General features: G+C 46.9%; 1 protein-coding gene across 2 annotated transcripts in view; it reads right to left on the bottom strand.

Moving 5' to 3' along the window:
• LOC144145312 (uncharacterized) overlaps window positions 1-26,235 on the bottom strand; it is a 71,622-nt gene that overhangs the window by 10,774 nt on the left and 34,613 nt on the right. Inside the window, exons 2-7 of one of the 2 annotated variants that reach the window (XM_077676879.1) lie at window positions 23,663-23,762; window positions 20,869-20,950; window positions 19,420-19,503; window positions 9,439-9,489; window positions 9,260-9,315; window positions 4,859-4,937 (exon numbers count right to left, since the gene is read on the bottom strand). In XM_077676879.1, the coding sequence (XP_077533005.1) occupies window positions 4,859-4,937; window positions 9,260-9,315; window positions 9,439-9,489; window positions 19,420-19,503; window positions 20,869-20,950; window positions 23,663-23,762 (452 nt within the window). The remainder of the gene's footprint in view (window positions 1-4,858; window positions 4,938-9,259; window positions 9,316-9,438; window positions 9,490-19,419; window positions 19,504-20,868; window positions 20,951-23,662; window positions 23,763-26,235) is intronic. The other variant, XM_077676878.1, reaches the window with a different exon arrangement.

A 26,235-nucleotide genomic window follows, 5' to 3' on the forward strand; every position in this document is an offset into this window, starting at 1 on the left:
TGGCCATCTCCACCAGCTCAACGCAAAGTACTGGAGGCGTTGTTCGACTATCTGGACGAGATTGGCGTCACTGTAGTGATTTAGACTTTAGAAGACAGACTTCGTAATCCCACTACTCACAAACTGAGTGTCATTTTCTTGTTATTTTTCTGTCTTCTTTTATTTCTTCTCTTTCTTCCTTTTTCTTCTGCCCTGTAATATATGGGGCCTTTTCTTTCCCCCTCCCCCTTCCCCCGCCAAGTAGCATGTCGGTGTCGAAAGTCCGGCAAACATCTCGGCTTTCTCTTCTAATAAAGAGCCTTCTCTCTCTCTCTCTCTCTCTCTCTCTCTCTCTCTCTCTCTCTCTCTCTCTCTCTCTCTCTCTCTCTCTCTCTCTCTCTCTCTCTCTCTCTCTCTCTCTCTCTCTCTCTCGTTTGGCTTGAGCTTGTCATGACAGTTGGATTCTTAAGCGGTTTTGGGGTTTTGCTTTCTTCACTATGCATTAACACATCTACGAGCTAGGAGGAAGCCGAAATCCTTCCTATTCTGTGATAGCCGTGTTCGGTGAAGCAGCAGGCAGTACGGGATCGTACCTGACATTGGCCATGCCGCAGTCGAAGGACGTACGACTGAGCGGTAATATGCCATCACGAAATTTGTAGCTGACGAAAAAAAGAAACAAAAAGTACTTCGACGAAGACAAGATACGACAGATACGGTCGCCTGTTTCCGTCATATCTTGTCATCGTCCACGACTGTTTAACGCCGCATTTTCTTTTTTCTTGTTAAACTTGTGGGGAGCGCCTTGGCACGACACCTTCTGGCCTAGGGGGTGTTGCTGGAGCCCCTCGCCATGGGCTCCCTTCCCTCGCCCTCCTCGCCTTCCGTGCGGCCACCGGGCCGCAAGACTTGGAGACGTCGGCGCCCGAGGGATGGCGCTGGCGGACACGGAGCAGAAGCAGCGATGGGGAGGAGCGGGCGGTGGTGGAGAAGAACCGCGCGCGGGGACTGGGCGTCGAGACGGAGAGTGTGGTGCTGGTGTCTGTGCGTGTGTATGCCCGGACGGGCGACAGCGTGGAGGATGTAAGTAAAAAGTTCTTTCACGCAACCGCAGTGTGCCTCATTCCTTGGCATGCCGTAGAGAGCAGGCCCACAAACTGTAGCTGACGGTCGGTGCACCGGTTCACCGCGAAGGCGACGTTTATATAGGCACGATAAAAAAACTTTCCAAACTCTTCAAGCAACTGATTATTTCAAATAACGGTAAAATTATTAAAGTAAGAGTCTCTAATGAGTCAGTCCTCCCCCCCACTCCCCAATATTATCATTGTTCGTAACTACCACCTTGTCCTGCAGGCACAACCGTTCCGGAAAAAATACTTTTTCCTTAGTTTTAAAATAGCCTGTTTTATTTTCCACTTACATAATTGCGCACTATTCTTCTCGTTTTTGTTACACTTTGTTGAAATTTGCGGTCACTAAAACGTTTCAATCCAAGCCAATGATGAAACTAAGGCGAGTGCTTGATGTAATGGCGGTCCGTGACGACACAGACGGCCTTGATGTGAGCCGCATAGACGCTAGCGCCAGATTCCTGTCTAGTGTATATTGTAAGAAAATCTATGGTATACGCGGCTCTTTCAGAGCGCTTGTCGTGTGCGCGGCGCATTTTCACGTCTAGTGGGATAAAAAGCAATAAAAATGAGTGCCTGTAACCGCTCTAGAACTAGAGTCAGGGCCAGCTGCCCGACGAGCAGACGGAATCCCGCCGCCTCCGCCGCCAACGATCGGATCGTTTGTAGCTCGAAAGCAAAAGCTCCTACCTCCGATCGAAGAGGCCAGACGGCGAGACACTGTGACGTAGGAGTCATGTGATGCGCACTCCTAGGAGCCGCACGGCGGATTTCTCCGTCGTGTGAATACCCCTTAAGGGGTCGACCTGCACGTTGCGCCGTACGCGGTCGGGGGCGGGGCATTTGCTCCCTATTGTTCGAGATAAACGATGCCTAGTTTGCACAAGATCTTCCTAAATTTTCCCCACAAGCCTAAGCCTTTCTTCTGCGGAGGCGGTGTCGCATAAGCATGGATAGTGGCTCTGGAAAAAGTGGCTGCAGTGAGTCTGATCTCGAGGTTGTAGTTCGACAAAAGGCTGTGCGACAAACCTAGCCAAACTAAACGCTTTCGCCAAGGAATATGTTGAAATGTCCTGTACAACTTTTTTTTTTTTCATCGTACTTTCAGTGAACATAGGGTAAACTATGGTATTTGTTGCGTGCAGCCGAGGAAGGCTGGCAGCCGCACGGTAAGGGCTATTATTTTCAGGAGGTTCCTATTGACTCGGTACGGGTCGGGATCAGTGGCCCAAAAAGTTATCTCGAAGATAATTGCGGTTCTCACCGCAGGTATTGATTATTGATGACTGCCATACCGAATTTCGCCACTTGTTGGGCTTGTAAGCCACCCCGAGGGAGTTACTACAAGCGTGGCTCCAGTTAAAGTGAAAACGCAGCAGCCGTTGAAGACTTTGCCGTCGATTAGTGCTCTCTTCGCTGCCGAAACGTTGTTCCGCACCGAACTTTCCGCAAGAATGACGGCGCTTCCACGCCCAGAATGGCCCTGTTGGAGCTGCTTTACATTACACAAATTTAAACCTTCCCTGCGAACTTTTTGCAGGTGCATAGACGAGCTCCACGCAAAAAAAAAAAAAAAGCTTCTCGGCGTAAAACCAAAGTTGATAAAGTTTACGAATGTTTAAATGAACGAAAATTTTCGAAATAAACAATGCCAGTCGAGCAGGCAGATATGGTAGCAGCGTGTTTTACTTGTGTACGTTGAAGTTTTCATCGCTAATAAGAGGGTTTTGACTTAACCGTAAATTCTCAGTGTTTGGCGGTATTATAGGCACTGACGGGTACAATCGGTATTTATAAGCACGACCGCTACATTTATTGCGAGCAGTCGCAGGTCGCACTGCAAACGAAGCGAAGCTGGCAAGGTTAGGGATTATATTTAGCACCACCAGAAAGCACTCCGTCCATACACAGCAATTTTTGGGCACGCTGGCTCCCGTTGTCGCCGGCTGCTATGGGCCGGTCGCTCTCTATAGCACATGCCCTCCTTCAAGCGCCCCCCACCCCCACCTTCTTTTTGGCCACGTTTGCTTTTTACGAATCACATTAACAATCGGCTATTTAATTGAGGGCACTAACCGATGTCATGATCAGCATTCGTAAACTTCTGATTTGTCAAAGAAAATGGCACTGTAAAATCGCAAGGCCTCGCATCGTGCTTTATTAAATCTCTTAAAATGAGAAATATCACTTTCTTAATGCACGTCAACATGGCTGGCAACACCCCCCTACCCGTAGGTGCCGTTGTTATTCCAAATAATTTATTAGTGAGTAACCGGCTTTTCTTTGACATGTGCTCTTATCACAGTGTTCGGTGACATGGCAGTGCGCTGCTTCGAAGCCCTCACTTGGACGAACAAGTTTATTTTGTGCTCATGAAAGCAAACATAGGATCCCCGCCACAATGAGATGGTGGCTTCGCATGTATTTTGGTGTTTAGACTCTTTCCTAGATTTGTAGTTTTTCATATTTCCACGTTTTGAGCACTACTCGTAGTCCCAACAAAATAAGAAAAAATTCCTGCTAGGAATTTGCTCTAAATAAGTAATGTGTCCAGAGACCGGCGCATTAGCTTACGTTGAGAGTTTCGGGCTTGTACCTTCCCTTTTTTCGTAGCTAGTTTGTTATCCGGGGTAACAGTCCGCTGATTCAACTTTCCTTAAGTTAAACCAAATTACTAAGGCTGGTGAAACCTTTGAAGCTCATGAAAAAAAAAAAACAACTAGATTTATCCCCTTGTATGCGCATACATACACATACACACGTATTTACACATAGCCCAGCACATAAAAATTCGCCTGATGAGTTTTTACGTGTATATGTGGGGAGGAGGGGTGGTGGTAACTGCTTTTCTGATGGAGCCAAAAGGCGAAAACGCCCGCGTTTCGACATTTCGACGCACGTTAAGGATTCCCGGTGACCAAAATTAATACGGAGACCACCACTATGGCCCGCCTCACAGCCAAGGTGTGGCTTCGGCGTGCTAGACCCCGCAACCAATCAATCGAACACTCTTAACAAAAAGGCTAGTAAAGAGGTAGTAACGGGTTGTATTTGCTAACTCCTTACGAACTTTACTACCCCGCAGGACGGTACGTATACGTCCTGCACGAAGTATGGACCCTAAATGCTATCGTTACTAGTCTATACCGTGCACTTAGTAACTGCTGCTTGCTTGATACTGACATTCATTGATAGTAACGAAATTCTATGAACTATTGAACATAATAACTACAGCACTTTTCCCACTCCGCCTCACGATTAAAACGTTTTCGCAAATCCACATTCTGACTTGTATATGTTGACATTAAAATGCGTAATTACGAAATTATCGCTAATATATTCGATTTTTGAGACAATTAAGCCCACCGATTCTGTCACAGGACTTTCGCTGCTGAGTATAAAAGCAGGAAGAACAGACGTATTTTTATGGTAACTAAGTTATACTCGCTCTCCCCTTGCATCGCGTTGGTTTTCTTGGTCAATTTATTTTGTTGTCTAAGTGTGCTATATTCGTGTTGAATGTTTCTATATGTCGTGCTTCGCGCTCAGCTGATCCACATTGTCACGCGTAGTTTTTTTCCAGGTTATGCATGGACAGTTAGTAAAAGCACCAAGTACCTAGTGGACGCTGTGATAAGTAACTGGTTAGGGTTCTGTTAGTACAAAATGCACCACCCTTTTTTTTTAAAGAGTGAAAACATTGTCAGCCCCCGTCCACAGCTATGTAGTGGCAAAAATATACTCACTTCAATGTTGTGGAGCCAGCGTTGCGGTGGAACGTAAGTGTATTCTCCGTACACCGGCCAGAGAGGGCGATGACCTTCACTGTGGGCGAAAATAGAGGCAGAAAAAAAGAAGGGCCCGTGAGTGTTGGTCAAACAACAGCGTTCAACAAGTTGCAATTTATTTCTATAGTTCCACGGAGCTGCATGCAGCTGCAGTATAAAACATAGCGTAACGGGAGTTAGGCCCAAATTCACTGACTTAATTCCTAGAAATACTTTGACATGGGCTTTACTGTAAAGACTTCTTATTACCTTACTAAATTATGCGTAAAATGGTCAGCCATGTTTGAGTTTTTCTGGCCAATTTACAGGCATTTTTTAACGAGAAAGTCACCTTAGAAAGTGCCATTTTCTGCGCATCATCATCCCCGTCAACTTGCTGACATGGGCTAAGACGTCACACTGTCAAGAAAAAGGGCTAAATTTAGCTGATTGCTATCATGCTTAGCCTCCACAACGTGCACGTGAACAAAAAAATATTTACCATCTCTTCCCAGATTAAGTTTAAAGAAGCGCGAGAGTCCTCTCACATAAAAAAAAAAATTCGCCAAAAGTGCTTCAAAACCTTCGCTCAATGTGCGTCCAAACTTGGCGTCCAATGTGAGTCCAATCGACCGCCAAACCTCCAAAGACCCAGACCTTAAACGAAGAACGAACCCATGCAGAGGTTTTTCGTACACTACGTAAAAGCATCTACGAACGATCTAAATGTATACCGATACGTGCCTTATGAGATAAAAGCATACTATTGTACTTCTTCTTTATAATGGATGCGTGTATTGTCTTATCTAGAACCGTTCCCTATTCGCGATTTTCAAGTAACCGTTCTCATACCGTGAAAGCCCGGTTTCATGCACGCGCGCCGTGTGTACAAAGGTTTCATCAGATCTTTTCGGTCGACCAACCGGTCTATGGTGGAAGGCATTAGTTTTTTTGACAGGGCGACATCGGTCGCACTATGAAAGTTCTCGCTTTAAAAGTAAATGGGAAACACTAAATTGGGGAAAATAAAAATTTGGAAGATTGAAATAGCATACAAACCAGCATGACACGTGACGCCATTGGTGTGGCAGCCGCGAGCGACAGTGTTTTCTGTTCTTTTAATTACAGATGCACTAAGTATATAGCTAGACCTTGCTAACTAGTCAAATAATTACCTACGCGGGCTAAACTGCACAATGCAGCAAAAAAATTAGCAGTGGCTTAGCTCGGCTATGCCAATATATACGTAGCGTGAGCTAAAGTTCAGCTGGTTATTCTTAGGTTTCCTGGTTGTCTAGGATTAGCTGATTATCATGCTGCTGCTAAAACGTTTTCAAATTCAATTGAATTCAATCCAATCCAGTCACGGCGGCGGCTCCGGCATGCCAGCTGTGCGCCGTGAGACGTCACTGCTCCTTGTGCATGCGCAGTACGGCTCTCCAGTAGCCACGCGAAACTGCTCAACCTCGGCCAGTGTAGCTCACGCTACAAAATTAAAGACCGACTCATTTGCTTCAGTAACCTTAATTACGTACTGCACTCGAAATTCGCGTTTGACTAACAGCGTCATTTTGTTGAAAACTGTATTTGTAGAATGCTAACAACGCCCGCCGTCGGCCAAATTACCCACATATAATTTCTTAATGAATGAGGAAAATAAGAGGCTGTTGCCATTCTGTAACGCGACGCGTGGTTTTCGTTCAAGCCTAAATTCACTGTTTCGTGTACAGATAAGAAATGTAACCCCTATAAATTTATGCGTGCGGGCCTCTGATACCCGAGCTGAGACGGAGCTGATGTTTTGAAATCGCCATGGCTGCACACTTGTCGGACTGAGGAAAAATCAGTCTGCAATCTCTTGGGTGTAACCTCATCGCTAAGACTGATTTCTGTGCGAACACTCCGCTGATCTCTACTTCAAGCACAGCGGTAAATGGTAAGTAACGGTAACTAGAACTGCATGGTGTTAGCGCAGTGCAGAAATATGTGAACCAAGTACGCTTCTGGCTTCATTTGTCCATGTTTTTTTACTGTATAACTTCTGACAGATTGTTATTTTTCTACAGAGATTTGTTTGCTTTTGCTTCTTCTCAGTTTATTTTTACGCGTTATTTAGAGCTAATAATACATTTATCATATTTGTGTTCGCGCATGCGCTGTTCTTTTTATGTTCTATTTCTCCCAGTGTATGTCTTTGTTTGTATGTTTGTTTTTGCTGCATTGACCACCCCCTATGTAATACCCTCCTGCGTGAGGGCCTCTAGGGGTACTTTGAATAAATGATAATGAATAATATAACCGCCGAGGTCCGCTTTTCTATTTCTATCGATTGAATAAACGTAGATTTCAGAGCGAAAGTTCTGTTACTCGAGGTACAAACCCAGAAAACGCCTTGTAGCGTCTATGTAACCTTCAAGCTTAGCCAAGGTTAAGCCAGCGCCTCGTCCGGTTGCGCGGTAAGAGCTTCTAATCTCTCGTTTGTTCCAAGGGGAAAGATGCGGAGAGGAAAGAATAAGGACGCGTGCCATCAGAAGATCATACAAGGAGGCGCTGGATGCGTGGAAGTTCATTGCGCGTTCGGGACTACAGCACCAATTGCGCCGAGCACCATCTGTGTTTTGCATTACGGTTCGCGCATGTTCATTGCACGTTCTCGGCGCGAATACCGAGCTTTTGCCGGACAAACTTGGTTTAACCGCATTTAAAACTGTTTTCCGTCGTGTCTGCAGCCTATTCGCACTGCTGTGCTAATGCAGTCGTGCCAACTTGCCTCGCTGTCTTTCTTGGTGCGTTTTCCCGATGTGGTGCCTGGTTCGTTCCAATCTGCTTTCTCTGCATGCGCTGGATGCCGATTTACATCAGGTTCGTTTCGGAGACAAAATGAGGTCATTACGAAGCGCCGCGCCGTGTCCCTTTCCCCACGATTCAGTTTTATACCCTTTTATAAGGCAAAACATGACCAAGGTTGGATGACCTCTTGTATCAACAAGCAGATATAGATCATGCAGTGAGATCAAGTACTACCCGCCGCGGTGGCTCAGTGGCTAAGGCGTTGTGCTGCTGAGTACGAAGACGCGGGTTCGATTCCCGGTCGCGGCGGGCGCTTTTATGTACGCGAGAAGCAAAAAAAAAAAAAACCGCCAGTCTGTACTAGATTTCGGCGCACGTTAAAGATCCCCAGGTGGTCAAAATTAATCCGGAGCCCTCCACTACGGCGCGCCTCATCACCTGCTTTGCGTCGGCGCGTTAAACCCTACAATCTGTCAATCAAATCAGCTTCAGAATTCAGTTTTGTGGTAGAAAAACACTAGAAACAAAAAAAAAAGGGGGGGGGGGGTGGCACAAGCCAGGTGCATGTACGTGTGCGCTGCACCTATAGGTGGGAAGAAGTGTTATTTATTCAGTACCTCTGGTGTTTCCGTAAGCATGTTCAGACGACGACCCTGAGCATTTCTTTATGTGTCATTCGTCTAGCTTTTTCCGCTTCACAATGCTAGGTATCTTTTAAAAAATTACACCATCTTCACGAGGGGAACCCTGAGGGATGCGAAGCATCGCAGAGTTCCAATCCAATCGAATCCAATCCAATCCAATGCCCCTCGCGAGAGAGTGTTCGCTATCGGAGAGGATAGGGGGTGAGCGGCGGAGAGCGCAGCTGGCGCGGCGAGGAGAATGGGGGAGGGGTGGACGCCGACAACGCCGACAACAACGCCGGATGGATGCAAGGACAAGGCGAGTGAATGAGATGCGTAGCATCTAAAAACGTGGTCCTTGGTCAGGACGTTCGCCATTAGGTTGGCTGAGAGTGGTTCAGCATTATGTAGGTGCTCCCGGGATGGCTGAACCAATAAAGCGCGAAAGAAACGCAGCCACTGCAGAAAGGCTTCACTACTACAACAATACAAAAAGCGTGTTTGGAAGGGCAACAGCGCTAAAAAAGAGAAAAACAAAACAAAAACGCCATAAACTACAATGGACAACACGGAGCTCTGAACGTGCATCAATCGACTTCCTGTAGAATTATTTGTTGAATAGAGAGACATTGCTAACAGCGGTGTGATAAAACAATTAAGGGGGAAAAATGTCGTTTTTATCATTGTTCGTGCTGCTGTGGAGAAAATGGCGACCTGTTAGTGTAACCACCGCGCTGTGTCGCTGGTGAAACCTTACGAACCAACCAATTTTTTTCAGACAAAAATTAGCCAAACAAAACCACCGGAAAATTCCAGTCAGTCATTAAGTTAACGTTTTTTAGAGCCACGACTCTAAAATGCTTTGCGTGCGCGTGCACGCACTTAAAGCAAAACTTGTTATCGTCTCCTGCTGCCAAATTTTATCTTCTGTTTCGAGCATGTGAGGTGATGAAAAGTGTGTGCTTACTGTGTCGGTATAGCGTCGCTGTACGTTATCCTCTTGTTCATACAGTAGTGATACGGCTACAAAAATGAAGATAAAGAAATACCGCGCCATTGAGTCCCCGGTGTGGAAGTGTCTAGTTTATCAGCACTCTGGAAGTTTTTTTACACACACACACGCACAAAATTAAAAACAACACTCACGTGGTAGTTCTTGTCCACCTTATCGCAGGAGCGCTTGGATGGATACCAGCCCTTAGAAAGAAAAGTTTGACAAAATGAGCGCAATTTTAGTTCATTTTTTTAAACCTTACTGGACTCCAGTACCGCCCCGACAATAGGGCAAGAATGCACAGATGGGTAGGCATTAAGGAGGTCCTGCCAGCGGTTTCTTATCTTGGGTTTCTTTCTCTTGTATACCTACATTATGTAATAACACATCATTGTATTTTTGAAATAAACTTTCAAGCGTCGTCTAAAAAAATTAACCTAATTGATCGACAGCTAGGCCTTACTCGATCAATTGATCCAAGAGATTTCGTTTGATTCACAATCCCTATCAGAAACTGTTCCTGCCTTTCCTTATAAGCCACTCTGTTTCTAACTTAAATTCTAGATTTCGTATTCCGCAGACTATTCAAGGCTACAGATTTAGTTTTAACTCGTTGCCTGAGTGGACAGCATTGTGACAGCACTGCAGACTCGCCAAGATCAAGCTACAGGTCCCGCAGGCTGGTTGGCCATGTCTTGTGGACTTCTGTACGGCGTTCACCGGCAGCTTTTCTGGCGATGCACTAGTAACCCACACGTGGGTCTTTAGTAGGTTATGACCCACTAACGACCCACCATAACGACCCACACGTGCGCCTGAAAAACAGGAACTGCAAACAATTGTTTTTGACGCTGTCTAAATACCGTATTTTTCTGTCCATTAGTCATGCACAAGGGTTGATACCCGTGCTCACATAATGAGTAAAGTAAAGGTTATGAGCATCGATCTCGGCCTGACTTCTAATGGGCAACTACAGAACACAGTTTAGCGACGCATATCCGTATACTATTCGCTTCCTGCACAGCGAAGGAGGCGCTTTAGTTGCATCGAACATCATTACATGCATGCTACTGCTTGCTTGACCATCAATTTATGCTTTCTGACAACAGACTAATGCCATTTAAGAGATCTCAAACTTGCTCACTTCACTGCACGTTTCCAGGATGGCTTTTTAAAAACCGGACCAGGCTTACAGTCTTTAAACAGCGGTTCATCAGCCGGGTAGCCTTTCTTTCTTTCATTTTTTTGTGCCGCACGATCCCTTCTAATTAATTTTAACCTTTTCCATTACTACAGTGGAAAGTGTGCTTGAACGCCCAGACCAGCCCGGATGACAGGGCAGTCATTATTGGTGGCTGACAGCAGCTTATCATTTATCAGTACAAGCCCAAAATAAGTAGCTGTATGTAAACTATTTTCATCAGCGCGAAAATACGATGGACCAAAAACTACACTGCCACGTATACACCACCTCCGCAAGGTAGGACAACCCCTTCAGGAGTATACACTTTGCCCATTCCGTGTCCTAGCTAGTGAACAAGGTGCTATTTCACCGAAACTGCCATGATCTCTCAGCAGATTGCTAAAGCCTTCGCACCGAAACGATTGATTGATTGATTGTAGGGTTTAACGCGCCGACGCAACGTACGTGATGAGGCGCGCCGTAGTGGAGGATTAATTTTGGCCACCTGGGGATCTTTAACGTGCGCCGAAATCTCGTGCGCGTGGGCGTTTTTGCTTTTCGCCTCCACCAGAAAAGTGGCCGCCGCGGCCGGGAATCCAACCCGCGACCTGGTTCTCAGCAGCACAATGCCATAGCCACTGAGCCACCGCGGCGGGTCGCACCTAAACGAGATAATTTGCTTGATGCTATTCCCTTACTGCTCTGTATGAACTTCAGGAACAGAAAGGGCAGATGACGGGGACAGAGTGGCTGATAGAGACGAAACTCTGAATGGCACAGCCAGCAAAAAAATGCGAGCGCAAAGTCTTCAGTACACACAACCGGCGGCTCTGAAAGCATGTGAGCCCATATTTAGGGTAGCCATTCGGACCGCATGCTAGACATTTTCTTCGACCCGACTACAGTTGCACTAACACTGCCGTTAAAATACACATTCACCTATGATTCCTATGGTAAAAGTTATTCTCCCTGAAAGAAAAAAAAGATAACCCTCCCTCCTACTAACTTTCCATCAAGTTCTTACATTTGTTCGTGTAGTTTATTGCCCTCATCCTCATCGCCACCATAATCAGCCTACTTAGGTTCACTGCAGGACGAACGCCTCTCCTATTGACCTCCAACCGCTCCTGTCCTAGTTTCGGACTCCTCCAACGTGAATTCCAGATTGCGTCAACTGGAAAGTTCAGTCACTAAAACCATTACACAGGCCCATAATTTCATGAGTGTCGCGCATAAAGTGTCTGGTTAGTCGACCAGTTGAGAGACAGCCATCTAAGAAGGAAAACGTTTCTGCAAAAGAAAACATGATATTCACCAGACACGCAGCCATATGGCTGCAAAGAAAATGTGCAGCCATGTGCGCAGAAAAACTCGCAGCTGACGAATAATTCTTCCAGGTATGGCGCTCGAACCCGGACCCACAGTCATTCTTGGGCAGTCACTCTACCAACAGAGACCCACCAGGAGGCTACAGTATTGTAGCTCGAGAGCGAATCAATTGACAACTCGAAGTGAAGTACACGTGCAAGTTGCGTTACCGGTAGAGCCAGTGGTGGTGCATGGTCTTGCCCTGAAACACGCCCTCACTTTCAGCCATCGATTATGCCGCTCGAAGCGGCTACCCTTCTGGTAGGCCTCAGTTGATAGAGAGTGCATTAGACCGGTGGTGGTTCCGAGTTTGGACCTGAACTCAGACCTGGACAAATTTTTCTCAACAGCAAGGTTTTCTGAGTACGCTGTAAGGCCTTCGATTGCAGCGAAAAGCTGCATCTACGCTGAAGGCACCCAGCGCCCGTCCCGCGGGTTTGTTGCGCTTCTTGGTGTTTGTTTTGCCCTACCATTACCCTCAACGGTACTGACAACCAACCAACCAGCTTTCCGCCTTAGTTTTCACCTCCCCTTTTGGATAAAGCTTATCGTGAACACTGTGTTTATTTATTCGTTCTTTGTGGAGCAATTTCAAATGTAAAATAAAAAAATCTGCAAGTAAATAGGCAATTCAGTAAGCAAGCGCACTCCATCGAGCGAACACCATGTTTCACGAAACGAATATTTTCTATATTAACAAAAACAAGCGAGGCACAAATAAATACGGTCGAAACAAAGCAAAAGCAGAAAACGGCCGTCCGCGGTATGGTGGCGCCATCTAATTTGGCTAACGGTAAACAAGGCTCTCCAGCACATATGATGTCATTGCAAACATCCCTAAAACACACTATTTGGCAGGAAAATCAAAATTTTAACTCAAGCTCATTAATTTCTCGGTGAATAAAGCATCAGTTGCTGCTGGAAAAGCGCTGGAAGCACTATAAAACAACAAATCTTTCGAATAAAACAAACTTGTATTTTGTCTGCATGGTCGCTTTAAAATACAGAAACCGAGATACATTTATTTTGACATGTACACATATAACAGGGTAATTCATAGATAGTTATGAAAGCACAGAAAAAAAGTATTCTGGAATATAAATAAAAGACCAAAATATTTTTTAGCAACTTCATGTTCGGAAAATACATTTTTAAGCGGCCTGATGTATTTCAAATAAAATACTAAATTTATTCTCTGATACAAGAGAATCGTCAAGAGAAATACCCGAGTTTACTTGGCACACAAGAAAGCGACGGTAACTGCACTTTAGCAAAAGCGTCTCTTAAAACTGCTGATTAAACTGCATATGTCATATACTGAATGTTGGTGCTTTAGGCCAGAAGTCGGCAACGTTTTGAGGCGGAGGGCCAAGTCGCATGTTGGCGACACGGCGGAGCGCCAGACGGCAAACCGGGGGGGGGGGGGGGGGGGGGGGAGGATTGCAGGCAAAGAGAAAAATATTGCGGTTGATTCCTCTGTCATAGGAATCGGTAAAGCACGAAAGTGAAATGTGCAGCGAAATCTGCAGTTGAGCATGATTTTCGGGTCGGGGGCTGTTTTGTGGGTGTGCTTGGCGAGCGACGTCCTGCTGGCGGGTCGCTTTGGCAAAGGTGTACTGGCGTCATTTCCGAGACGGATATGACGTCAGTGAAATCTTCGGGTATCGCGGCATGTTGCTTCCCCGCAAGAAGACCCTGTGTGCAGGGGTGCACCCTTTACAGGCCGCTTGCTTCGTTGTACTGGCGTCACTGCCGTGACGGATATGACGCCAGCCAAATCTTCCTGTATCCGGGATTAAAACACTTTCGTGTTAAAAATTCAGCGAATTGACAATAATATTTGACAATAATTGACAATAATCCGACCAAGTGTGAATGGTGGAGGTGCACTACCAACTGGAAACGATCAATTCTGTCTCTGTTCTTGTCCCCCGTCTAACCCTAGGCCAAAGCTGGCGTGTCGGCCTTCAGATAGGAAGTGACAGAGGAAGGGGAGGGGGTTTTGACGATGTGCTGGGGGCCGCATAATACTGCCCCGCAGGCCGCAGGTTGCCGACCCCTGCTTTAGGCAGTTCAATGAGTGGCACATGTACATATATAACAGGATATTTCATAGATAGCTATGAAAACACAGGGGAAAAAACACATTGCAACTTCACTGACTTTTTGAAAATATTGATGAGATAAAGTTGCTTTTACGTATCCTTTAGAACATTTCACTTCTGCTTTGTTCTGCTTTCCAGCTCAGCACCCACTTCCTCCGCAATGTGATCAGGAAAGTAGGCGGGTCGACCGGGCAAGCAAAATCCTCGCGTTTAGTAGCGCACATAAAAGGTCTCTTCGATTTGTCCTGCACTTTCTGCATGAATTCAGAATGAGTTCAGCCAGTTCAGCGCAGGCGCCGCCACTGCAGAACCGGTCGTGCACTTTTGTCGTCTGCTTCTGCACCTCCTCCCTGGGAGGTGCAGGGAAGGCCGTGAACTCACCCTGCACTCTCAGCACCGTCGGTAAATCCAAGAGAAAAGTGCAGGCGCCACGCGATGCCCTCGAAAATCGAAGAGGTGAGTGCTGCACTACCTGAATGAGTGCAGCGAATGAGTACACCTAAAATGTCGCCGCGCCGGCTGACAAGAGACCCAGCAAAATGGTTTCCACAAAAAAGGGCGCCAAACAAAAGAGCGCAAAACGCGCAAGGCAGCGCGATAGTTATCTTCGTGTGACCCCTCAAGCGCGCAGTTTGTCGGTGCTCCCAGCCGGCGGGCGCCAATTTCTATTCAGCTTTGGGTCAATAGAGTTTTTCTACCACCACCAACACCAAAATTCGACCTTCACCGCGCTTTTTAACGACATTGCAAAGCGTTCCATCTACGCGTCGGTAGGCCGGCGCCCTCGCGCTTTCCGTAGTGTGACCGGCCGAATTTCGCACACACTCGTGTGCCTTGTGGAGACAATAATCTACGAGGCTACTTCCTAGGCGCCAGCATAAGCTAACGTTACAGTCCTCAGAAAGGAAGCCATGGCTAAGCAAAATGTTTGTCCCTCACTTAAAAACAACAAAAAAAGCGCATGACTTTTTCTCTGTGAAAAACAAATGTAACGAGATACCTATACTTGCCAGGATGCTGCGATATATTCGTTGCACCGTAAAATACTTCAGTGCAGGGGTACAAACAGTTTTCTCTCGATACAGAAATAGAGGTACTAGAAAACATCTCTGAGGTACTATCAAGGTCGCAATAGTACTGCCTAGCTCTGGTTTGTCTGGAAGCGGCTAGCGGGAGCGAAGTTCGAGCTGCTGTAGTGAAGTGTCTGTGTCGATAAACCTTCCGGTCGTCTCGTCGTCGATCATGTACACCACTACTCGATCGAGTGCGCAAGAAAACAACGGTTCTTTCTTTAAAGAGAAGCAAGAAGGTTGCAAAGGTCTATTTTTCATGCTTTCGAAGAACCCCCAGCCCCTCCCCTCCCCAGCCCCCCCCCTGGAATTTTTTCCGCCGCTGGCTGTCCCTTCTTGCGGGGCCGAGAAAGGGCCGTGTTCCCCGGCGAAACTCGAGCCATAAAACCATAAAACTCCGCGCGCGGTGCCCGCTGCCCGTCTCCCCCAAGAGCCAGCCCGCTTGGGGCCAACACATCCATCGTGCCATCACATCCAATGAGCACAAACATCCAATTTCGTGCCATCACATCCAACGTGCCAACACATCCAACGTGCCATCACATCCAACGAGCAGAAACATCCAATTTTGGCCACTGCATCCAACGTGTCATCACATCCAACGTGCCGCTACATCCAACGGGCCACCACATCCAACGTGTCATCACATCCAACGTACCATTACGTCCAAAGCTGTGTCATTACATCCAATTTCGGCCAGTACATCCACTGCACCACACCTCCAACGTTTCATTACTTAGTGCGTAATGTCCACAAATATATACTCAGATGAACACGCTTTTTTGTGTTTATATTTGTGTTAATATTTGTGTTTATGCGTAATAAAATTAGTTGTGAGCACCTCCAACGTTTCATTACTTAGTGCGTAATGCCCTGTGGCGTAATGCCCACAGATATATACTCAGAATGAACACGTTTTTTGTGTGTTTATATTTGTGTTAATATTTGTGTTTATGCGTAATAAAATCAGTTGTGAGTTAGCGCCGCCGTGTGTGTCTTCTCTTCTGTCGTCCCGTTTCAAGCGCTACTTGCGATGCATCAACACCAACTAGCCCAACTGTCTATTCTACTGCTTTACTGCACGTCCGAGGATCTTTGACTTGTTCCCAAGCCTGCACTCCGCGTATAACGTCACGTCACAGGCCGAACCGCCACTACAAATCAGTCGATGCCTAAAACCGTTCGTCTTGACGCACGCGGAACGTCCTGAAAGGCCGCGGGCTGACAGGACCCTCCGATACGCAAACGGCAAAAGAACACACACATCCGTGAGGCTCGGAGGCTCATTGATGCCATGGGTGAATGCCTGGAATTTATGTATAAAGTAGGACTCCCTCTGCTCGCGTTCGAGGGAAGAGCGGATGCCGGACTGCAGGAGAGTAATTCTAACATGCTCAATGGAATGGTCCGGCAGGCGCATATGTTTGGAAAATGGTAGATCTGGCTGTGAGGTGACGTGGGATTTGTGGTTGTTGAATCTGAGCCGGAATGCATTCTCGGTCTGGCCAATATAGTCTTTGCCACACATTTCGCAGTGCAGTCTGTATACGACGTTACTGGAAAAGTTAGATTTTGCTGTGTCGGTTGGGGTGATGAGGGGACAGATTTTGCAGTGCGTTTTCCCGCATGGGCGGCAGCCTGAGTGTTGTTTCGTGACACCAATTTTAGCCTTAACAAGCATATCTCTTAAGTTCTTGTCTTTACGATACACTACATGGGGTGGTTCGGGGAAGATAGCTGACAGGTGCTCACTTTGTCTGATCATGTTGAAATGCCTGTTCAGTATGTTGTTTACTCGTGGCATGTTCGCACCGTACGTATGTTAATACCAGGTCGGTCTGGGGTGTTTCCTTTTTTTGTGAATTGGCTTTTGACAATGCTGACTGGCGGTCGACCTGTTCGGCAGGCCCGATTGATTGCGTCATCAATGATATTTTCTGGGTAATTTTGATTCAGAAGGATGTTCTTTAGATTTTGCGAGTTTCTATCAAATTCTTGGACATCAGAACAGATTCGGCGGTATCTGTATGCCTGCTAGTATGGTATTCCAACTTTGCAATGTCGTGGGTGGTTGCTGTCAAAATGCAGGTACTGTTGGCGATCCGTGGGTTTTTTGTAGACGGTGGTCGCGAGGGAGTTGCCATGTACCTGAAGGGTTACATCCAAAAAGTTGATAGTATCTTGAGATATGTCGTGGGGGAACTTGATTGGTTGATGGATTGATCGATCAGACAAAGTGAGCACCTGTCAGCTATCTTCCCCGAACCACCCCGTGTAGTGTATCGTAAAGACAAGAACATAAGAGAAATGCTTGTTAAGGCTAAAATTGGGGTCACGAAACAACACTCAGGCTGCCGCCCATGCGGGAAAATGCGCTGCAAAATCTGTCCCCTCATCACCCCAACCGACACGGCAACATTTAACTTTTCCAAATTTTCCTTCCAAATAAAAGAAAGCCTCGACTGTGATTCCAGTAACGTCGTATAAAGACTGCACTGCGAAATGTGTGGCAAGGACTATATTGGCCAGACCGAGAATGCATTCCGGCTCAGATTCAACAACCACAAATCCCACGTCACCTCACAGCCGGATCTACCATTTTCCAAACATATCCGCCTGCCGGACCATTCCATTGAGCATATCAGAATTACTCTCCTGCAGTCCGGCTTCCGCTCTTCCCTCGAACGCGAGCAGAGCGGAGTCCTACTTTATACATAAATTCCAGGAATTCACCCATGGCATCAATGAGGACCCGGGGCCGGGCCCGTTGGGCCGGGCCGCCTCTCATTCTTGCGGCAAAAAGCTGCGCCTTAGACGGAAATATCGGGGCCTTGCGGGCGATGTTAAAAAAAGAAAGCAAGAAGGAAAAAAGGAAACCCCCCGCTTTAGGGACTAAGTCAAGCAAAACAAACGTGCAGAACGCCCCCCCCCCCCCCCCCCCCCCCCTTGTCCGCCCGTTCGGCAACCACCACCCGTCTCATCAGTGACCTTGAACAGCTGTGAGCGCGCCACGCGGGCCCGCCGACGCACAGTATGACCGCCGCACCGCTGACAGACAAACGGCCGAAGAATGCGCCGCAAACGAAACCAAATCCTAGTGTTACTTGTTCCGCGGCTCGCTGGCCGCGACGCACAGCTTTACTGCACCACTCGGTTTCGTCGAAGTGGCGCCAAGACACGAGCTGCTGTAGGCTTAACCAGGAGTAAAATAAAACCGAAAATGGGACAGGAAATTCCGAGTATGGCGCGGGGACCATGCTTAAAAATGCTGTCTTGAGGCTGCCGCTCTTGAGGAGGCCCAGGCGTTTTGTTACAGACCTTTCCTCTTCAGATGGGTGAGCAACTACATCCAACGTGCCATTACATCCAACGTGCCACTACATCCAACGAGCCACCACATCCAACGAGCAGCTACATCCAAAAGCATGTCAATACATCCATCGTGCCATCACATCCAACGAGCCACCACATCCAACGTTGGATGTGATGGCACGTTGGATGTACTGGCTCGTTGGATGTGTTGACTCGTAATCGAGCCAGCCCCACGTCGTCGCTCGCTGTCGATGTCGCCCATCCTCCAGTCTCTGGAAGTGTTTTTCTTCGCCATCCGAGAATTTCGAGTCCCTCTTCAATACACGCTGAAATGCACTGCGCTCCGGTATGCCAGTGGCACGACTATCGCACCCCAGGTGACTTGTTTTTGGTTCGACTGATTTTCCTTCGCGATGGTTCGGCAAAATCGTTTACCAGTTACTCTGGAAGCGGGAGAAGCAGGGGCTAGTTGCAGTTGGCGTAATTTTCGGCACGTTATTCTTACGTGACAGTCTTAAACAAGGCTATAAGCGCCTTTGCGACAGAATCCGCCTTCGTATAGTGACCCCGTGGGAAAGCTTTTAAAGCGAAAGCTTTCTTGGTAAGACCGATGACGTCCTGTCAGAAAAACTAAGGCATTTCTCCATAGACCGGTTGGTCGACTCAAAAGCTCTGATGAGATCTTTTGACGTTTCCATTGTGTCAAAATGGTTACTTTAAAAATCGCTAAAACGGAACGCTTCTAGATAAGTCAATGCACGCATCTATCATGAAGAATGAGTACAGTAGCATACTTTTATTTCGTAAACTACATATCGGTATGCGTTTAGGTCGTTCGTAGATGCGTTTACTTAGTGCACGATTAATCGTCGCATCGGTCCGTTCTTCGTTTGCGATTTGCGTCTTTGAGGGTTTGCCGATCGATTGGACGCCCTTTCAGCGAAGGTTGGACGCACTTTTAGCCTTTGCGTTTCTTTTAACTTTCTTTAGGAAGGAATAGTAATTTTTTTGGCGTGCGGTCTGTGCTCCTGTACTGCATATACTGATAAAACAGTGTGATAATAGTAATATACGGCACCGCCCAGCAAAACTTACCCCAATCGCCATGTACCGCAACAGGTCCCTCCTGGTACAGGTGTACTCTAGCGGAGACCCGTTGTAATCAACCTCCAGGCGAAGCTGGCGAGAGAGGGCTGGATTATATGCTTTATACAGGATGAGTTCCCTGTAGGCGTTATCTCAAACGTAAAAGAAGGTTTAAAAAGAGATGGGACGGCCGAACATGCGATAATTGGCGAAAAAAGAATGACGAAAACTTCATTCCCATTTTCATCCTTCTTATTGCGTAGGTTGTCGCACGTTTGGTTTGCACCATCGATTATTTTTTATCCAGTAACCTTAAATGAGCCATGAAGAGAAAACGCAAGTTTGGTTCATTCAAAAGATTGCCTCGTTAGAATCATATCGACACTGTAAACGTCGCTCAAATAGGCTGTATAATTAGGAAAAAGGGAATGGCATTGCGACCCACTAGATCATTTTGCCGCAACAGGACCTATGATGTCACACCAGCTAGCTCTACGATTGGCGGAGGGCGGCGAAAGCAAACGCAAATTAAGTAGAGCTTATAAGCTTGCCGAACGAGCTATTCGCGCTTAAATTTAGGGCGCATCCTTTTTAAAGCCGCAAGAATGGTGGGACAAACAGTAAAAGTTACGAAAGCACACGTAAACATAGGAGTACCGATGCGTACTGCTGTTGGTACTGCGCGCACTATGCTTGGTTTAGCTGCACAGCACTGCGGGGCTTTGGGGTTGCCTCAGACGACACTGGCCGATTGACGCAAGCAACGGTGTCTTACGTGACCATATTTGTCGAGCGAGCACCATGTTTCACGAAATTATTATTTTCCCCCTGAACAAAAACAAGCCAGGTTTAAATACGGTCACAAACAAACCAAACGCAGAAAACGTTTTGCCACGGTATGGTGGCGCCATCTAGGTTCACTAACGGTAAACAAGGCTTCCCAATCGGCTGCAGAGCGGTCGGTTCCTGTGATGTCATTGCAGACCACGAAAACGCACGATTTAGCGGGAAAATCAAAATTTTAACTTAAATCATGAATTTCTCAGTGAATAAAGCATCGTTTGCATTCGGGCAAGTGCTGGGGGCACTATGAAACACGAAATCTTTCGGATAACACAAACTTGTATTTTGTCTTCATGGCTCCTTTAAGGGCACAGCTTATTTTTCTTTTTTAGAATCTGGATCCCCGTCACCAAATGTTTGACTTCGTGACGAAGAGCGCTACAATGTATAGTCCCGAATGTTCCTCCGTTTATCAATCTGTTCGTGTGAGCCACACTGCGGCAACCAGACGTACCCAGTTATCTGAGTACGACGTCTCATTTATTTCCTGTCCCAGCAGCTGGCAGAATTCTTCATTTATGTCAGCCCTTTTTCCTTTCCTGGTATCTTTAATTGGCCTTTTTTTGGCAACTCAGCTCAAGCGTGTACAAAGAGAAGAAAAAAAATTATGCTTACCTTTGCATTGTCACACTCCGGGTTTATGATGCCCATCTTGGCGCCGTGCGCACCTTTCAATCTGTACGGAACGTCTCCTGGGCTGAGTGGAAGAAAATCGAAAAAATGATTATTTGATATGTATGTGATACGCGGGGAAGAAACCAGTACATCGCAATTCTGCGGTTCGCGTTGGTTTCATTATTAACACGAAAGTGTTTTAGTACGGGATTCACAAAGATTTCACTTACGTCATTTCCGTCACGGAAGTGACGCCAGTACAACGAAGCAAGCGGCCTGTAAAGGGAGCTCCCCAGCACACAGGGTCTTCTTGTGGTGAAGCAACCTTTAGTATTAAACAGTACTAAAAAAATTGGGCCCATCTCCCCGCGAGGGGAACTCGAGTAAATGCGTCGCATAGGGGGTGGGTGATTTGCGTTAACGTTTAGTGTTTGGGGAGTTGGTGGTAGTGAATGCGTTGTATCAGCAGCTTCTTGACGTAGTTTGAATGAGTCAAGGGTATAAGGCGCGTTCGTAGCCTCCCATTCTGTGTCGGCTTTGTGGCGCAGTGGGTAGAGCACCATGTACATTGCGTTCCGCCCGCAAGGTCGAGGGATCGAAACCAGGCGCCGGATAGTATTTTTTTATATAGTGTAGGGGGAGGGGTGCGGTCTACGACTACGGACGTCAACGCGGGTGACATCGTGAGTTACTGAAATGCTCTGCATTTAAAAGTATTTTGTGCCTATTAAGATTTTTGTGCCAGCCCTTAGCAGCGCTAGTATTAAACCAAGAGTATAAAACATAGGTATATTATTAGTCCTTTTTGGTAAGGTGACATGTCATCACCCCGCTACAAAGGGGAAACCAATAGCGTTCACCATCATAATCATAATCATGATCATCACCAGTACGTTATACTTTGGGTTGTTCGTTTTCGGGTTTTATATTTTAACACGAAAGTGTTTTATGCCGGGCTACACCAATATTTCACTGACGTCATATCCGTCACAGAAATAACCCCAGTACACCTTTGCCGAAGCGCCCCGCCAGCGGGACGTCGCTCGCCAAGCACACCCACAAGACAGCCGCCGACCAGCAAATAATGCTCAGCTGCAGATTTCGCTGCACATTTCACTTTCCTTTTTTACCGATTCCTATGACAAAGGAATCAACCACAGCTTTTTTCTTTCAAAATCGAACCAACGACAGGCTTCGACAGTGAATGTTAATCGTGTAACTTGCCGGCTAAGCGTGTGGATCTATATGAGACCCGCGTTAGTCTGGCGATATATGTGTTGATGATTGGCTGCGGCCAGCCACTTATCAACACGTCACTGCTTCTGGCACGTGGGTCAAACTTGTGCGAGTCGTTCTGGTTCGTTGACAGAACACACTTTGTTTCAAAACCAAATTGATTACGAAAGCTCTGCAGATCTCTATCTATTGTAGATTTTCCGAAAAATCACAGTGCAACTCTTTCATTGCCACAAGTATAATTTACTTGCCAAAGTTGAAAGTTGGTTGACGGTGTGGCGCTAAACGTCTCAGAATTCCCGTATGCTGTCATTACACGGACTTCCGCGGGAGAAATATAGGGTTACGGAAAACGGCTGTGGACTCGTATTTCATGGATGTAGAGTTATCCCGAGGCAATTTTATGCGTTTGACGGTTCTGACGACTTCATCACTATGTTAAGTTTATTTCAACCGGTATCACCTGTGATTATCAATCGCATTTTTAATACAAACAACATGAAGTATTTAGCGGTATTTAGCAGCTTCGCTGCCCAATCCGAGTCAATCGACAATCGTTTGCACTAAAATAGGTTTTGTGGGACTCTCACGGATTCTGGTGAAAGTGCGCGTGCATGGGCACATGATCCACTACACCACATCTAGCTCATTAACCCTATTCTGTACACTATACAGGGTCAAGGCAGTTCCTGCGGGGGCGCAAATTGTCGGAATGACGCAGGTACACACATAGGCTGCCAGCTAAGTAAACCAAGAAATAAAGGAAAGATGGAATGGTGTATACACGAACCAAATTACTGCTGGAAGAGCCTTTCTTTTCATTCTGCTCAACGAAATAAAAATGCAACTAACAACTTCGCGGTCAAAAGCTTTTACAGCGCCGTGGTTTACAGCAAAAGTACCTATAGTAGTGACGTAGGACAGGCGTTTTTAAGCCTCTGTTCTGGCATTTTCAAGAATATTTGTGTTGTGGGTCGCCTCGAACGCGCCTGCAAAAAGGGATATACCTCTGTCGCTGTGCATTGGAGCGGCAGGGTTTCGTATGACTCGCAGACAACGCAGTGCTCTTCTCTGTCGGACACCTTGTCACAGAACCGATTCAGTGACCCCTGCGCAGCTCGCCATTAAACCCTTGTAGTGATTTGGTTTATTAAACGCTGCAAATTTCAAGGACGTTCTGTCTGCTGCTAATGCCGTTGTACTCTTGAAGGGGTGGACAGGGTTTTAAAATGACTTTACAAAGCCCCCCCCCCCCCCCCCCCCCCCGAACCGGCTCCTTCCCAATGGGTTCCACTACTTTGGCATTGGAGTTTCAATAATCACTACACTGAATAAACGGATCATTTAGCAAAATATAAAAACATTTCAATAAAAATCCAAATAAGTAAATTAGCTATCTAATTATCTTAATAACAAAATCCAAATACATAGTATGCGTTACCGCAGTGCATGCAGTTCGTATCACTAGTCAAATTGGTAAGAGCTTGGTTGTTTAGATTGAGACACCTTGTAAAAACAATCATTCAGCATCTTGAAGAGGGCTGGTTGGGCTTCTTACTGTCTGGGATCGACATAATAAGCTGTTTCGTATCCGCGTGATGCAGTCCATAAGTAGCTGGACTGGAGAAATGTCAGCGTCAGGACAGCTCGCATACAACCTGAAAAAAAGGAGGGAGAGGTTAGGAGCCCTCAATTGAAAGCCAGGTTTTTTTCTACATCGACATGCTTGTTTCGAACCTTAAACAAATGGCCACGTATATGAGGACGTATGCATAGCTTTATTTTATTTGGTCTGGCATCTTGAGGAGGCGCACAGGTCGAGCACGTGGGGTTTGGATCTCTGTTGCATTATATAGGCCATGTGGTAGGCTTTTACATCGAGCAAGTGTACGAATTGCTCGACAAAAGTATGTGCGTAAGACTGGCGTATGCTACACGGTTAACAAACCTGTCCGAACAGGGTAGTACAGACAGCGCGAGAGCTCTTCTGACTTTTAGGGGCGAAGCCCCTTAGGACCTCGCTTTGTCCGGGGCTTGGCGTCCGTGTACATAGTGATGCTGCGCGAGGAGCATTGGATTGGATTGGATTGAAATGGATTGGATTGGATTTAAATAGAATTGTATCGGATTGAATTGGACTGGAATTGTATATGCTGTTCACATGCGTTGTCACTCATTTACATGCGCGAGTGGGCAATGCCACGGGTGATTTACGGTAAGAACAATCCCCAGTGCTTCGCCCACTCGTCCTGATTCACTTCGTGGAGATGCGTGAATTTTTTTTCTGTCATTGCACATAGCACCCAAACAAACAACAAAAAACAGAACAGTAAAAACACTACTCCGCACATAGTACCCCAAAAACAAAAACAAAAAACAAAAAACAGAACAGTGGAAAACACTAGTCCGTGCCAGCATGTAAACGGCGCACGCGCGCCCGCACACAAAAGATTTTTCAACAAAATATTCACATTTAAGGTTCAACGCGCCGAAACTTCACCTCGGCTCCGAAGCGCGCCGTAGTGAAGGGCTCTGGATTGATTTTGACAACCTGGAGACCCTAAACGTGCTGCCGAAATCGCGACACACGACGTCTTCTCTTTTCGCCTCCATCTGAAAAGCGGCTAGCGCCGCCAGGATCGAACCTGCATTTTTGGCTCAGCAGCACAACCACTGAACCACCGAGGCTACTGTCTATACCGCGGTTGCGCACGCGCGCGCGCGTTTTGTGCGTGCTTGAATACGTGAGCGAGAGAAAACAGAATCTCCTCAACCCAGTCCGAAGATAAGGAGCAAGGTAAAACAGCAAGGTTTTTGCCTTTCGCTGAATAAAGTCATGTTTCGCGGCTTCCTGGAGTGGAGAAATGCTATCCAACTTTCGTTTTTTTTTTAATTTTTACTCCGTTCCATTAAACGTTTTATTCACTCACTCGCTCCAAGTGTCCCCAACACGCCAGGGAACAAGCTAAGACTCTCGCTTCCTTTTCGGGGGTAAGTGAGCATCCAACGTTCATCATAAGCCATCATGTAAAATTCCCTCGCACTTCCCCGAGGGGGAGAGTGTGTAAGTGCGAATGCACGGTTGTTGATTGCGCGATTACGGTGGATATCGTGATCTTGGAGTGGAGAGGAGGCGCCCAACACCCGCAGTCACTGAGCGGAGAGAGGAGGAGGAGAGTAGCGCCCGCCGTTACGGCGAGGGCTACACGAGCGCCCTCACGCGTCGGAATGCGGAGCGCCCGCTACGCGAGCGCGGGCTCTCCCGCCCGAAATGGAGAGGAGGCGCCCAACACCCGCAGTCACTGAGCGGAGAGAGGAGGAGGAGAGTAGCGCGCGCCCATCTCCCCCCGTTGCTAGGGAAGACGAGGAGGAAGACGAGGAGCGCGCGCACCCGCAGCTGTTGCTATGCGGACGACGGCGGCGGACGATTCAGGCTCGCTTAAGAAGTGCATTCGCACTTAAAACGAAGGAAATATTGACATCCACCTAAATGCAGCCATACGGCTACAAAGGAAAGCTATACAGCTTTCTTAAAATCTTCCCTGGACGAATTTTTCTTCAACTGCGAAGATTCTCAGAAAGCTGAATAGCTTTCCTTTGTAGCCGTATGGCTGCATTTAGGTGGATGTCAATATTTCCTTCGCAGAAACTTACTCCACCTTGGGGATTTCCCCTAAATCTGGTCGATTCCATCATATAAGCATTCGTATATCTTAACAGCGGAGCTGTTGTTACTGGCCGTAAGTTCGGGGTTCGTGCGCGCCGAAAACTTCCCGCACGGGAGTTCGCGTCGTCGTGCGCATGCGCTCAGTATCGTACAAAATATCTCGCTGACCTTTCGCACAGCGTCTTCGCAGTTCTCGGCATGGGCCGGCCGCGGATAATTCGCATGACCGGGGAAGAACCCGCGATCCGAAAGGCAGGGCATGCTGCTGAAACTATGTGACCGTCAATGCTAATCTACAACAGCTGCGTGAAGCTTCCCTAGATTTTTTGTTGTTCTCCCAATTTGCTGCTATGGTTTGGAACCCCTGTTTGTATACCCTGGAGCTTTCCTCTCCCACCCAGCCATCCAACTTACAGAACAAGGACGTTTTACTGAAAAAAAAAAAAGACAGCACCCTTCCACTA

Source organism: Haemaphysalis longicornis, unplaced genomic scaffold, assembly GCF_048455015.1.
Source record: "Haemaphysalis longicornis isolate Haplotype H1 unplaced genomic scaffold, Haemaphysalis longicornis Haplotype H1 scaffold_7, whole genome shotgun sequence".
NCBI lineage: Eukaryota > Metazoa > Arthropoda > Arachnida > Ixodida > Ixodidae > Haemaphysalis > Haemaphysalis longicornis.